At 44.5% G+C, this 16,030-nt stretch overlaps 1 protein-coding gene across 4 annotated transcripts in view; it reads left to right on the top strand.

Annotated features, from left to right (window-relative positions):
- Positions 1–16,030, top strand: part of OGFOD1 (2-oxoglutarate and iron dependent oxygenase domain containing 1) — a 205,061-nt gene that overhangs the window by 48,163 nt on the left and 140,868 nt on the right. For all 4 annotated transcript variants that reach the window (XM_029608711.1, XM_029608708.1, XM_029608712.1 and 1 more), the window contains one exon: positions 11,242–11,342. In XM_029608711.1, coding sequence (XP_029464571.1) covers positions 11,242–11,342 — 101 coding nt within the window. The remainder of the gene's footprint in view (positions 1–11,241; positions 11,343–16,030) is intronic.

A 16,030-nucleotide genomic window follows, 5' to 3' on the forward strand; every position in this document is an offset into this window, starting at 1 on the left:
CTTGCCCGATCGCTCCCGCTGAAACTGCTACCTTCTCACGCCTGTTCTGAAAAGCGTGTCGCCAGAAATCCCTGCAAACCGCACGAGGACGGGTCGGTGGGAACTCAGGACGGCAGGTCGGAGGCACCTCCAGCTTGGTTTTTACACGGGGCTGCCGGAACTCTATGGCGGCTTCGGGGAAGAAGGTCTCTCCCCATGGAGGGCTCCGTACGGCCCCCTGGTGGCCATCGGACGGAATTTCTGGGGTTTTTTTTATTTTCCTTCTTCTTTCTTTTATTTATTTAGAGATTTTTGGGAAAATCTTAGGTTTTTATGTGCGCCTTATAGTCCGAAAAATACGGTAATAGCAGTGGCTATTTTCTAATTCAACTTAATTAATAGCAGGTAATGGACTTCTCCTCCAAGAACTTATCCAGTCCTTTTTTAAACCCAGCTATACTAACTGCACTAACTACATCCCTTGGCAACAAATTCCAGAGTTTAATTGTGCGTTGAATGAAAAAGAACTTTCTCCGATTAGTTTTAAATGTGCTACTCGCTAACTTCTTGGAGTGCCCCCTAGTCCTTCTATTATCCGAAAGAGTAAATAACCGATTCACATCTACCCGTTCTAGACCTCTCATGATTTTAAACACCTCTATCATATCCCCCCTCAGCCGTCTCTTCTCCAAGCTGAACAGCCCTAACCTCTTTAGTCTTTCCTCATAGGGGAGCTGTTCCATCCTCTTTATCATTTTGGTCGCCCTTCTCTGTACCTTCTCCATCGCAACTATATCTTTTTTGAGATGCGGCGACCAGAATTGTAATTGTAAATGTTAATCCCTCGGTTGGGGGGGGGGGGGTACTAAAATGCTGAATCAGATTTGCTAATCTCTACCTACCTATTTGATCTGTTGTATTTGTGTATGCACAACTAACTGAAACTCACTTAGAACTCTTTTGATGAAGATGGAGGAATTTTTCCCACATAGAGGGGCCACCCAGGGTCCCGCACTGGTGTGTGCCTCTTCACAAGAGGTTCCGGAGTTAGGAATAAGTTCTCCCCTTGAGGTGGTGGATTCTCATCAACCAATGGGAGTCCTCTCATGAGTCAAAAAGGGATGGCGGACTCTCCATTCTTTATCTGGTTTTGCCCCCTCAGAACGGCAGATATCTCTGCCTCTTTCACCTTCATCCTCATTGGAGTGTAGTAGCTTAATGTTTCCCCATGATCAGGGAAGGAGGAAGATTCTCTGGGGATTCCTTAAGATCCCCTACCTGACTTGCCTCAACATATTTTTCCTTCAGAAGATCTCTGCTTGTTCTTGGAAAAGCCATCAAAGATGCTTTCAATCAGTGTCAGGATAGAAAAGGACCTGAGAACAGATGTTTTTGGGCTTCTTCAGTTTCTTCAACTTCCAGCAGATTCTGCATCTATCCCAGTTTACAAGTTTCTGCAGGACCACCAGATGAGTGTGTAAAAATCACAAAAAAAACATTGGTACAGTTCTTTAAGAATCTCAATCACACAGGGGCGGATTTTAAGAGCCCTGCGTGCCGGTGCGCCTATGTTCAATAGGCCTACCGGCGCGTGCAGACCCCGGGACTCGCGTAAGTCCCGGGGTTTTCCGAGGGGGGTGTGTCGGGGGCGGGCCCGATCCGCGCGGCGTTTTCGGGGCGGGACGTAGCGTTTCGGGGGTGGGCCCGGGGGCGTGGTTACGGCCCGGGGCGGTCCGGGGGCGTGGCCGCGCCCTCCGGACCCGCCCCAGGTCGCGTCCCGGCGTGCTAGCGGCCCGCTGGCGCGCGGGGATTTACGTCTCCCTCCGGGAGGCGTAAATCCCCCGATAAAGGTAAGGGGGGGTTTAGACAGGGCCGGGCGGGTGGGTTAGGTAGGGGAAGGGAGGGGAAGGTGAGGGGAGGGCAAAAGAAAGTTCCCTCCGAGGCTGCTCCGATTTCAGAGCGGCCTCGGAGGGAACGGAGGTAGGTTGCGCGGCTCGGAGCGCACCGGCTATACGGAATCGGTAGCCTTGCGCGCGCCGATCCAGGATTTTAGCGGATACGCGCGGCTACGCGCGTATCTACTAAAATCCAGCGTACTTTTGTTTGCGCCTGATGCGCCAACAAAAGTACGCCAAATTGTGGTTTGAAATCTACCCGACAGTGTACATACCATAGGTTTGGTTGAGAAAGCTTATCCAAACCAATTTTCTTTTTTTTTTTTCTTTTTTTATAATATCTATTAAGTAACCCAACAATACATAGATCGTGTACAACATACAGCAAGACTGTGATTACGAGATACCACATGCCTGCATCTTCAATAAAGAAATGGAAATCTACAATAAAGACAATGCTGTTCATTTTTTAAGTTTTCCCTTCCCCTATCCCCCACCCGTCGCTTGAAACAGTATTATATACAGCTTTGCAATCACGTATATGTTAGGATTTGTAGGTATGTGGGCCCTGGGCTGAGGTGAGAGATGGTACCGCCCACAGGGAGGAGCCCTGTGAGCCTCAGCGTCGGGAGGCGAGGTCTCAGCAGATGTCAGACACAGCTGTGGAATAGAGTCTTTATTAGAGAGAGAGAGGCACTGCCCGAGGAGCGAGGAATGCAGGAGAAAGGCACTGAGTCTGTGCGGTCGAGTATACCCAGAAGGGATACCTCGGTAGTGGAGATCCGGCTATTTGAAATCTGGTCCGCAGAGTGGGGTACACTGATAAGGTTCCTCTGTAGTGATGATTCGGTAGTGTTGTGTTCGTCGGTCTTCGACTGCTTCGCCCCGCTTGTTGCACCCCTATCTCGGCTCCTTCCACTTACCTGGGCAAGATGGTTACCGCAGTGTCGTCAAGCCGACTTCTCTGGCGTCCCCGGAACGGCTATGGTGCAGCCGTATGCCGTTGCTCCTCCCAGGTACCTGCTAGGGTGCGCACGCGCATCCCACATCTAAGTACGCCCAGTGGCGCGAACCTCGACAGCGTTCCCTGATCTGAAGTCACGCCAATCCGGGTATATCTACTTCTCAAGATTGCTAGCTCATTGAGTTGGCATAGGCTCGAATAGACTCTAACTGTTCCTGTCTACAGTACTCTGCCGCTTCTCTGCTGCCTGCAGGAAGCTTTCCTTCTTCCCTTCGGGGTTTTTCTACTAACTTGGGTACCCGCTCTTCGGGTACCCAAGTTAGTAGAAAAACCTCCTTTGTTCTATTTCAGGTACCATTCAGGGAACAGGTACTCGCTCCTTGAGGGCCTGCTCTCCCTGCCTCCGTGCCTGTACCATCGACAACTATCTGGTGGAATCGCATCCATAACAGCTAACACCGAGTGAGTATTCTAATCTCTCATCTGTCTCATCCTCAGTAATTCCTTGCTGCGGAACCTCCTGACGTCATCTTGGAGAGAAGGGCTCCCTCTGCCGAGGTCCCTGGGACTACAACTCACCACTGCCACCTGGTGGTTTCTTCAAGCTGTATAATAAGAGTTCAATTTCGGTGTTTTGTGTATGAGTCTAGCCCAGTGCTGTGGCTACTCACGGGGCTCCTCCCCGTGGGCGTGGTCATCTCCACAGCACCCAAGGATCCACTAAAACACACATAATAACAACAGGTAGTGGCCTGCAGCGCAGGGTACATTGAAGAGGTTCCTCACTTAGAGATAGTACAGTAGTGGCCCGCAGCGTGGGGTACACTGGCTTCCCAAGCCACGCTCCCCTGCTATTTGAAATCCCAACTTCGATTGGGGGTGTTGGTTGAGTAAAGTGTAAATGTTAAAGATGGGTTTTGAAAGTCTATCTGCTTGGGTACAATAGCTTTCAAAAAGAGATTTATCCTTCTGAAGTTCCGACCCCACCTTTGTTGTGATAAAGAAGTGGATGATCTGGCTGTAGGCAAAGAGATCTAGTTCCGAGACCGAATAGATTTTTTTCAACTCTGAGAATGGTAACAATCTCTGGCCATCCCAGAGCTGGTCCCATCTAATCAGTCCCTTCCCCTACCATCATGCAATCCCTCCCCTCTCCAATCCTGGAGGAAAGGAGGGGTTGTATAGGAAACAAGTGAGATGATATGCCTGCTTGGCACCTACTAGCGACAATTTCCACTTGCCCCATATCTGAAATATCAGTTTTGAGAAAGATAGACCCGCCATATTAAATCCCCCTGTCTACTCTGCCCGAACAAACAGTGGTGAGTTCCCCACAACATGGGATGCTACAGAGTCTTCATCAGGACCCTCTGTAGCGCCATCCTCTGGTTTTTCAATGTTGCCCCTTTCTGGGCTCACCACAGCCTCTCCTCCTAGGGCGCATTGCCAGAACTCACTGAGCACCTGGTCAATCTCTGCTACAATCACCTCTATCTCTGCCACCGTTTTCACCCATCTATCTCCCTGCCCGGCCAGTGCACCTAGGAGCGGGCTTTCTGACTTTCCAACCTCTGCTTGCCTCTCAGGTACCTGTACCTCCAGCCTCAGGTTCTCTCCTCCTTCTGGCTCTGGAGAGCTGGGAACTTCTACCAGCCAGATGCACATGGCTGCACTCCTTTCCTGCAGAGCTTGCTTGCTGGAAGAGAGTCCTACCCGGTTTCCATTCACTGCACTCACAGCTAACACTGGTAGCTTTTCCAGGGCCACACCCTGTTCAGCACAGCCTTATTGTCCAGTGTTCCTTCCTTTTTTCTTTTTCAAGGCAGAAAAAAGGTTTTTTAAAAAATCCTGCATAACCAGCGTTAACTAAATCATTTTTAATCCATGTCTACCTCTAGCCAGGCTTCTCCTGTTACCCGGTACAAACTTACCACTTCCTGGCTGTTCCTGCAAACAGGCCCGCTCACAGTTTCCTCTCTATCTGAAACTTTTAAACTTTATTTTTTTTTCTTCAGTGTAGCTTCTGAGCCACACCCTTTCATAAACTACCATGCTCTGTGCACCCCTGCTCTCTGTACTTTCTTTAGAGCCACAGACCCCTTGTGTTCTGTACTACATTTATAACCACAGGTCCTCTTCACAACTCTGTCTGTACTCCAAACAGATACTTTCTAGGAGGCTGGGGTTTTTTTCCTGGGCAAAGCTTTAGAAAAATCCCATTTGTGACACCATATGTGGGAACGAGGCATGATTCCCACATGCCTGGAGACAAACTAGTCTGATTCCAGCCTTTCTTAAAACAGTATATTTTTATTACAGCTTCACACATGCACAACAGTAGATTGTCTGCCCTTCAAAACAGTTTACTTTCTTTGCTTACAGTTAAGTGCTGCTTCCTTCAGTACTTACAGTTCAGTTTTGTCTCACTCAGTGTTAGGACAGTGTTATCTTACAGGAGCTGCTTTCCTCCTTGAGACCTGGGCCCGGGCTATCCCCACCTGGATCCCAGCTCTTATTCCATAGTCTCTGGTTACGCCCTCTGGGCTCTACCTGCCCCGCAAGATCCCGCCCATAGAGCATATGCTGTTTAAGGAATTTAAGGTGGACCAGGCAAATAGGGAAATACTAGGGGTACTACCTCAAGGGGGGGGAGGGGTATTTTTAATTACTTTTGGAATATTTCTATAATTTTTCTTTCATGATGAAAATGTAGAGTATGTTTACATCAGTGAAACAAACTCCTGTTTTAATGCATTTTGATATGTATTTTTTTTTTTAGAGAGCAGAATATGGTAAATGTACATGGATGTGAAGACCTTTTTGCAAGGCACTATATAACCTCAGCCATGGTGAAATGGATAGATTCCTTGCAAGTTCATATTTTGGCTGGGTCCCATAGCATGCTTTTTCAAGATCTCTGGGAAATATTAAATCAGCAGAATATTTAGCAGATTTTTCATTTGATATGACTTGATTGACAAAAACTGTTTTCAATAGCAGCTTCATCCAAATTTCTCTGATTTAAGAAAATAATACGTGGATATGTGTTCCAAAATGTATCCAATACATTTTCCCTTTAATGAGGTAATTTTCAGCAGGATGGGCAACATAAGCTAAAATTAGTCCAGTCTTGCTGGCCAGAATATCTTCAGCTAGGCCTCTCAAGTCAGCTGAACAGTTTTCAACAATGTTCTCAAATCAGTCAGTTCAGCTGATTTGAGGGCATCGTTGCTCGCTGAAATTTTATAAGAACAGAGCAAGATTTGTAGAAAACACCTAAAAGAGATTGGTTAAAATGTGGTACACCTTTGGGAAGATGACGCTTGCTATTGGAAATGCTTGAAAAACTTTCCCTGGTTAAACTTCCCCTGAAGAAGCCCTGGTAGAGAGTGAAACAATGGTCTTTGGTCAGGATTGATCAAAGATGAGCGGTCCTATCAGGAGCTGACTGAAGACGTGTCCTCCTATAACAAGGGTGCTTGCTCTTTTTGATGAAAGGGATTGATCAAAAATGTGTGGTGCTGTTAGCTGACTGAAGATGTTTTTCTTACGAGGATTCTTGCTCTTCTAAATGAAACAAAATGAAAGGAATAACAGTGAGTGTTTGTGCACAGTCTGGTAGTATAAAGACATTGGAGGATTTGGCTTAGAAAAGCTTTCATAGAAACATAGAAACATAGAAATGACGGCAGAAGAAGACCAAATGGCCCATCCAGTCTGCCCAGCAAGCTTCACACACTTTTTTCTCTCATACTTATCTGTTTCTCTTAGCTCTTGGTTCTATTTCCCTTCCACCCCCACCATTAATGTAGAAAGCAGTGATGGAGCTGCATCCAAGTGAATATCTAGCTGATAAGTTAGGGGTAGTAGGGGTAGTAACCGCCGCAATAAGCAAGCTACACCCATGCTTATTTGTTTTACCCAGACTATGTTATACAGCCCTTATTGGTTGTTTTTCTTCTCCCCTGCTGTTGAAGCAGGGAGCTATGCTGGATATGCTTGAAGTATCATTTTATTCTTCTCCCATGCTGTTGAAGCAGAGAGCCATGCTGGATATGCATCGAAAGTGAAGTATCAGGCACATTTGGTTTGGGGTAGTAACCGCCGTAACAAGCCAGCTACTCCCCGCTTTGTGAGTGCGAACCCTTTTTTCTTCTCCCCTGCCGTTGAAGCAGAGAGCTCTGCTGGATGTGTGTAGTATCAGTTTTTTCTTCTCCCCTGCCGTTGAAGCAGAGAACTATGCTGTATTTGCATAGAAATTGAAGTAACAGGCTTATTTGGTTTGGGGTAGTAACCGCCGTAACAAGCCAGCTACTCCCCCCTTTTGAGTGCAGATCCTTTATTCCACATTTCCTCTTGCTGTTGAAGCTAGAATGATGTTGGAGTCACAGTAAGCATGTGTACGTTTATTGAATAAGGGTATTGTCTCCAGGCATTAGCCATCATTCTGGCGAGTCACCCACTCTTCATTGGCGGCCTCTTGACTTTATGGATCCACAGTGTTTATCCCACGGTCCTTTGAAGTCCTTCACAGTTCTGGTCTTCACCACATCCTCCGGAAGGGCATTCCAGGCATCCACCACCCTTTCCGTGAAGAAATACTTCCTAACATTGGTTCTGAATCTTCCTCCCTGGAGCTTCAAATCGTGACCCCTGGTTCTGCTGATTTTTTCCTACGGAAAAGGTTTGTCGTTGTCTTTGGATCATTAAAACCTTTCAAGTATCTGAAAGTCTGTATCATATCGCCTCTGCTCCTCCTTTCCTCCAGGGTGTACATATTTAGATTCTTCAATCTCTCCTCGTACGTCATCCGATGAAGATCCTCCACCTTCCTGGTCGCCCTTCTCTGTACCGCTTCCATCTTGTCTTTGTCTTTTTGTAGATACGGTCTCCAGAACTGAACACAGTACTCCAGGTGAGGCCTCACCAAGGACCTGTACAAGGGAATAATCACTTCCCTTTTCTTACTCGATATTCCTCTCTCTATGCAGCCCAGCATTCTTCTGGCTTTTGCTATAGCCTTGTCGCATTGTTTCACAGACTTCATATCATTTGACACTATCACCCCAAGGTCCCTCTCCTGCTCCGTGCACATCAGCCTTTCCCCCCCCATTGAATACAGTTCATTCGGGTTTCCACTCCCCATATGCATGACTTTGCACTTCTTGGCATTGAATCTCAGCTGCCATATCTTCGACCACTCCTCCAGTTTCCTTAGATCCCGTCTCATTCTCTCCACTCCTTCCGGCGTGTCCACTCTGTTGCAGATCTTAGTGTCATCCGCGAAAAGACAAACCTTGCCTTCTATCCCGTCCGCAATGTCGCTCACAAAGATATTGAACAGGACCGGTCCCAACACCGATCCTTGCGGTACACCACTTAAAACCGCTCTCTCTTCAGAGAAGGTTCCATTTACCATCACACATTGTCTTCTGTCCGTCAACCAATTTGCAATCCAAGTATATGATATCGAGCGCTCTTCCTCGATCCAATTCCTTGGTTACCCAGTCAAAAAAGTCAATCAGATTTGTCTGACAGGATCTTCCCCTGGTGAATCCATGTTGCCTCTGGTCCATCAATTCTCCGGACTGTAGATAGTTCACTATTCTCTCTTTCAGCAGTGACTCCATTACTTTTCCCACCACCGAAGTGAGGCTGACTGGTCTGTAGTTGCCAGCCTCCTCCCTGTTCCCACTCTTGTGAAGCGGGACCACCACCGCTCTTCTCCACTCACTCGGCACCACTCCCGTTTCTAGGGATCTATTGAACAGGTCACACAGTGGAGCCGCCAGAACATCTCTGAGCTCCCTCAATATCCTTGGATGAATCCCATCAGGCCCCATGGCTTTGTCCACTTTCAGGTTCTTTAGCTCTTCCCACACATTTTCTACTGTAAAAGGATTTTCATCTATTCCACTTCCCACCAGTTTTTTGTTGTGTAGAGATGGTCCTTCTCCAGGGTCTTCTTTAGTGAACACAGAGCTGAAGTATTCGTTTAATATTTCTGCCATTTCTTCGTCTCCCTCCACACATTGATCATTACCACCTTTCAATTTCACTATACCACTTTGGATCTTTCTCTTTTCGCTGATGTATCTGAAAAATGTTTTGTCACCATTTTTTATCTCCTTGGCAATCCTCTCTTCCGCTTGACTTTTTGCCAACTTGATTAATTTCTTTGTCTCCCTCAGTTGATACAAATATTCTTCTTTGTGTTCCTCCCTTTGGGATCTTTTATATGTCTTGAATGCTGTTCTTTTAGCTTTAATTTTGTCCGCCACCTCCTTTGAGAACCAGATAGGTTTCAATTTTCTTTTGCTTTTCTTTACATTTCTAACGTATAGAGCAGTTGCCTTGGCGATTGCTCCTTTTAGATTGGTCCACTGCTGATCCACATCTCTCTCGTTCTCCCATCCTTTAAGTTCTTCCTCCAGGTACTTCCCCATTTCCTCAAAGTCTGTGTTTTTGAACTGTAAAACTCGGGTCTTTGTGGTTCTTTTCCCTATTCTTTTAGTGATATTAAACCATACCGTTTGATGATCACTGCTGCTGAGGTGGGTACCCACCTGGACATCTGAGACATTATCTGCATTAGTGAGCACTAAGTCGAGTATAGCTCCTTCTCTGGTGGGTTCCAACACCATTTGTTTGAACAAAGATACTTGCATGGCATCCACTATCGCTCTGCTATTTTTAGTTTCTGCAGATGGGATTTTCCAGTCTACATCTGGCATATTAAAGTCACCCACGATCACCACTTCTCCCTTCTTACCTATCTTATGGATGTCTTCAACCAGGTCTCTGTCCAGCTCTTCCTTTTGGTTTGGAGGCCTGTAAACCACTCCAATATAAATGGACGCTCCGTCATCTTTTTTTAGGTCGAGCCATAGAGCTTCTTCCTTACCCCAACTTCCTTGTAGCTCAGATGCTTGGATGTTGTTTCTGACATAAAGAGCCACACCTCCCCCTTTTCTATCCTCTCTGTCCTTCCTTAACAAGTTATAGCCTGGTATTGTTGTATCCCAATCATGAGATTCTGTGAACCATGTCTCTGTGATAGCAACAATGTCCAATTCTGCCTCAGCCATTAGGGCCTGCAGATCTGGGATTTTATTTCCCAAACTATGAGCATTTGTGGTCATAGCCTTCCATGTTCTAATAAGAAAGCACTGTTTTTTTATAAGTAGTTTGGGTTTCTTTGAAAATAGCAGGAGAAAATTCAGAAAATCTGTTATGTTCTGATAAGAGATCATTATTTCCAATTGAACCTTTTATCTTCTTTAAAATAGCAGAGGAGAATATCTTTACTGGATCTATAGAATAAGAACATTTTATTTATTTCCAATGATTTGTATTCCGCCTAATTGCCAGACTCTGTTCTAGGTGGATAAAAAAAAACAAAATATAAAGCATATAATATCAAACAAAATCATTAAAACAAAACCCCATAAAACAATAAAACAGCATATATAATGTCATAATTATATAGTTTGTTGAGAATTGCCGTAGCATTTAGGAACCTAAAGTTAATTCCTTTGTTTGTTTGTACTATTCAAAGTGGCTATGCTTTTTTTTTATTGTGTTATGGGTGATTGGGATGTGAATGTGAATGAATGGTATTTTTATAGGTATCTTTGTTGAAATTGGTTAGAATATTTATGGAAAATTTTACTAAATAAAGGAAATATTGCTAGGTAACAAATAGTGAGGTTGAATCATAAGTCAGTGATAGTGTTTCTAGTTTCATTGTCCCCTGTTTGTAGATTATTATCTATAATGTTCAGGGTGTATTTCAGCTTTAGCTGAATTGATTAAAATAGCTCTTTAAAGATAAATGCACCAATAAATAACAATTTAGAGGATAATTTTCAAAGCCATTTCCGCAGGTAAAACAGTGCTTTACCTGCAGAAATGGTCTTTTAGAAAATTGGCTGCCCTGTTTGCGGGTAGAAGTGCACATGTATAGCTTCTATGCATGTTCTTTTACCCTTGGTACAAGAGGGATTCCTGGGGAGGTAGGGATTTGGGAATGTTTTACACTTCTGTACATACACACAACTTTTTGAATTTTAAAAAGTATGAACATATTTTTGCTCAGAAAGACTACCCACATAAATTATCAAGTGTAAACGTGGGCAGGTAGTATTTGTAGGATAAGTTTCAAAGGGAAAGTATATGTGTACTTTCCCATGAGAAAACTGGTGTAAGGTTTGTGGGCATCTGACTTTAAATCTATGTGGGCAGTTAGAAAACTACCTCCACAGAGTATACCGTCTCTGTGTTTGGGATCAGAGGACTGCATGCAGTCCATTTAGCAGCAAACTCATTAGTTTTTCAGGCAAAATCAATAAGGGAAGCAGACTGTTCCATTTCTCATATTTATGGTTGTTTTTCTTGCTTCAGAAAAGTGCTGTTTGAAGACTTTCGGACATGGCTTTCAGATATTACTAAAGTGGAGCTTGAACAAACTGTTGATATGTCCTGTGCTAAATATAATTATACAGGTATGGAAAGTGAAGACTGATTTTATTTTGGGTTTTTTTCTTTTTGCATTCTGCTTTTCTGTAATGGCTATTTTGTGCAAACCAAGTTTCTTTCCTTCTAGACCAAGAGCTATGACCTTCTCTAAGGCTGAACTTTCCTGCAATATGTGGCTGTTCTTTGTCCCCTTTCTTTTCAGGTCAAATTACCCCTTTTAATCTTTTTTCAAATCAAATTTAAAAACAAATACCACCTTTTGTAGTCAGATATATTTAAAATTTTGTAATAACATGGCTTTATCATTGATTATCTTTCTAGTAAGTATATACAAATTGCAGCAATAAAGTATAACTTAAATGCCACTGGCAAATATAAATCTCCCCGATAAAGTTCTCATATTCAGCAATTTTTATTATCCAATAATTCCTTTCAAGAAGAATATTATTAGGAGGAAAAGACATCAAGGACCTCTTCAAAGACAGTGCATATGTGGCACTGTAGAGGTCTTTGAAGACGTTTTCTTCTAATGTTTCTTGAAAGGAATTATTGGAAAATATAAATAGCTATTCCAGCACTCCTTTAAGGAGAATTATATTTGCCATGGAGTTTTAGTTACATTTGTGGCTAAATATACAAATTGAACAATCTAGAAATTGTTTCAGTAACATATACATTTTCCTGCCTTTCTGATATGTATTTGGATGGAATACAAATCTGTTTATAGCTTACTTTCCAGAGGGAAGAAGACATAAGAGATCACTGCATGTCCATGTGTTTCCCCCTTCCACTCCTCCAATAACTTTTTTATCTAGTGCTCTATTCACCCTAAATATTCAGTGAACAAAGAGGATCCTTATAAAGTTGTCTGTTTGTGTTTTTTTATTATTTATATTTTATTGAATTTAAACAATTTATATTCAAGAAAAACAATTCTTGTTTGAAAACAGAGACAACATGGTAATTAGTACTAAACATATTATGTTTATACTGAAATTTTAACATCTTAAAGCTATTAGTATCTCAAATCAAAGTCCACAATCAGAGATCTCAAGATTCAAACCTAGAGGAAAATTACAATTTGCAATCTATAAAGGAAACGAAGAAGCTTTCATCTTAACATTTAGTATGTTATATTACTATTAACAGACAATATATCATACTTAATCATAATCAATAGGAGAAGAACTTCCTGGTAAGGGATTTTTTCCCACAAGAAAGGCTGTAAGCTAGTTAGGTTGGAAAAAAACATATGATAAACCTTGATGTTTAACTAGACATTTATAAGGAAATTTTAATATAAACATAGCACCAATTTCCAGAACTCTAGGTCTTAATAACAGAAACTGTTTTCTTCTTTTTTTGGGTGGCCTTAGAAAGGTCAGGAAAAATATTCACTTTATAACCCAGAAAACACAGATCTCTGATGTTGGAAAAACATTTTTAATGTCCATTCTTTATCCGCTTCAAGCAGGAATGAAACCACTAAAGTAGCAGAGGAAATCTGATCTTTCTGGGAGATTTCCAAAATTTCAGTTAGATTTAATGGTATGGAATCAGTTGGAGGAATGATCTTACTTCCTTTATCCTCTATATCTTTTCGTTCTTTACTAACTGGTATATAATACATCCTCGATATTACCGGCAAAGCTTAATCTGGAATCTAAGATTTCTAACTTATTTTTTCCACATCTTTTTTGGAGGTACAAACTGACTTTTTGGGAAATTAATAAACCGTATGTTTTTCCCTTTTCACACATTTTCCATATTCTCTAATCTATTAGTCAGTATATAATTATCTTTCATTAATGTGTTCTGCAAAACTTTATTACTCTCCACATCTAATTTAATTTTGGTAATATTCTCTTTTTCCACATTTATATCCTTTTCCATATTCTCAATTCGAGTGTCCATTTTTTCCAAGTATGTATACACTGGGACCATCTGTTTATGGATATTGGTATTTAAAGTCTGAATAGCATCCCAGATAGAATCTAATGAAATGGCTGTTGGTTTTATCAAGTCCACTTTCAATAACTGTGGGAACACACATTTCTCACCAGGTTTCTTCCCTGACCCAGTGCTTCTGATTTCTCACCCAGTAGATGATGGAAGTATGGAGAAGTTAGATATGTCCTGTGATGTTTTTTCCCCCTGGTCTAATGGAGACCGGTTACCGCCCAACTCCACCAGGTCAGAGGTTTGGATTTGAGGCCTCTTCTCTGCAGGGTTGCTTGGGGGCGTCCGTTCTATCGGGGATAGGGTGGTATATGACTCAGGAGAGGGGTCGGGTAAATCTCCCTTCCCTCACTCAGCAAGATTTCACCCGATATCAACGTGCCTCGATGTACATGTGCGTCCATCGGGCCTAGCGTAGAGGTAAGGGATCCCGGATGGGCCTCATTCTCTTTGGCCCTCCGCTTTCTTACTGAATGAGGCATTGAATCACAATATTATAAAAGCTTATGCCTTCAGGCACTACTCACGTATCACCGGATGCTTCAATAAAATACTTGGATCTCTTATAGGTGGAGATAATTGGGAGGGCAAACACTTATTTCAAAATCAAAAAAGTCCAGGAAATGTTTCAAAGCCGTGTGCCCCTTTGGCACGCGCGGCTTAGGCAGCATGCTGGCGTTGGCTGCTCGCCGCATGGGGGCTGGCTTTGAGGCTTCTCAGCCTTCTCCACCTCAGGGAGGAAACTACTAGGGGGCTGGCTTTGAGGCTTCTCAGCCGGACCCTTCTTGATGACGTATGAGGAAACAATTAACCAGCTGCACCGTGCTCACCGTCGAGGACTGGGTTCCCAGCTTCTCCCCCAGAATAGCTGCTGTAAATCCTCTGTCAGCCGCATGAGTACCTCTCCCTTCTCCACCTCAATCCTTATAAAGTTTTATTTTTAATCGCATATGCATGCACAACCTGGAAAGTAGGCTCCATTAATTCTGCATGGAACATTTTGATTTCTGTGGAAATTATATCCATTCATATTAAATATATTTTGAGTAAATTGGTCTAGGTTTCTTGTTAACCTGTAGATATAATCCAAAAACTGCTGTAAATATTGGTCACCCCTGCTTTATCAGCTGCAGGGTTCTTTTAAATTTCTGAAATTAATGATAACTTTCCTAGCATGTAGCAGATGGACTCAGAACCAATGGGTATAGTGTGCTCCTGACAGCAGTTGGAGACTGAGTCAGATTTCAATCTGACGTCAGCCCTAGTACATATACCCCTGCAGGAAGCTCTGCTCTTCAGTATTTCTCTGTCTCCATAGCAGTTCGGGACTCTATACACGCTTGCACAGCGTTAGCGTATTCTAACCAATGAAATCCAAAATCAAAGAAGAAATCTTACCTCTACAGACGAGCCCCACTCTCCTGCAGTGATACCTATGGGTCCCTCCGCCAGTTGAGAATTCCTGAGGTGATTTCCGCGATCCCTCAGAGGTAGGCAGCGGGTGCAACTTCGAGCGCGGCGGTGAAGGTACCTTTCCCTCTTCCCCTGCAGCCGGAGACCGCTCGGAACGAGACCGGGAAACGCCGAGACAAGGTAAGGTAGAAAACTTCCTAAAAGTCTCCGGTCTCCGAGGCTCAAATAGCCACACAGATCGCCAGCCGGCATCAGTGCTACCGGGTTGATCAGCCCCATCTGGACTAGACCCCGATCTGATACGAGGGTCCTCCCACGTGGAGACCCTCCGAGGTGGTCACCAACGCCATTTTCCCTTGATTGCCGCCTTGTCCGCTGATTCGATCCGTGCGCACAGTGAAGCGTGCGGGGTGCACAGCTACACGCTCAACTGTGCCGAGCGCATAAGTTAAACCTGTGCGCACAGCAACGCGCGCATCTTTTTGAGCACGCCTCCGACCTTCACGCACAACTTCGGCGCGGCCGGAGCGCATAACTAAGCCTCCCAGTGTGCACTTGAACGCGCAAACTGGGAGTTTCTGCAGTTCTACGCACACAAGCCATGGCACCACCGGACAAGAAGCTCAAGGCTCAGATCCTCTGCCCAGCCTGCCACATAAGAGCTGCGCAGCATGAAGAGGCCACAGCTCTGTGTCTACAGTGCGAGGAGGCCCTGGGTGAACCAGGTCAAGGTCCTCCCCAGCCAGTACCAGGATCCGGATACACAGACAGTACACCGGACCTCTCTACTCCCAGCGGGAGCCTCCTTCAAACGGGGCTTCCCGGGGATGCAGCGCCTCTCAATTTAGACCCAGCATCTCTCTCCTGGGTAGACCTTTTTTCAAAGGCCTACATACCTTTGTCCACATGCAACCAGCGCCTCCGATGACACAGCTACAGCCTCCCCCAGAGGACCCTAACATCCCGGGACCCTCTAACCCCTGAGAAGTGCCTCTCCCGCCCAAAAGCCCCAACATTGGGGACATGGACACCTCGGACGAGGATCAAGACTCCCTGGAGGAAGGGGAAATTCCTCCAGGAACAGAACCTTACCGAACCATGAGGCTCACAGCTTAAAAGAGCTCGCTATCTCAGGCACGAGTGCCACAGGGGAACCGAAGACGAACCCCCTCCTCGAGGGACTTCGTCAGGCTTCCCGCCATTTCCCTTTGCTGCAAGCCGTTCAACAACTGATTGACCTGGAATAGGAGGCTCCGGAGGCCACGTTCAAGGGGGGACAGACCCTTGCAGCCCTATACCCCCTGGACCCCGCTGCCAAAGATCTCCTGGCATTCCCCAAAGT

The sequence above is a fragment of the Rhinatrema bivittatum genome, chromosome 7, assembly GCF_901001135.1.
Source record: "Rhinatrema bivittatum chromosome 7, aRhiBiv1.1, whole genome shotgun sequence".
Lineage (NCBI taxonomy): Eukaryota > Metazoa > Chordata > Amphibia > Gymnophiona > Rhinatrematidae > Rhinatrema > Rhinatrema bivittatum.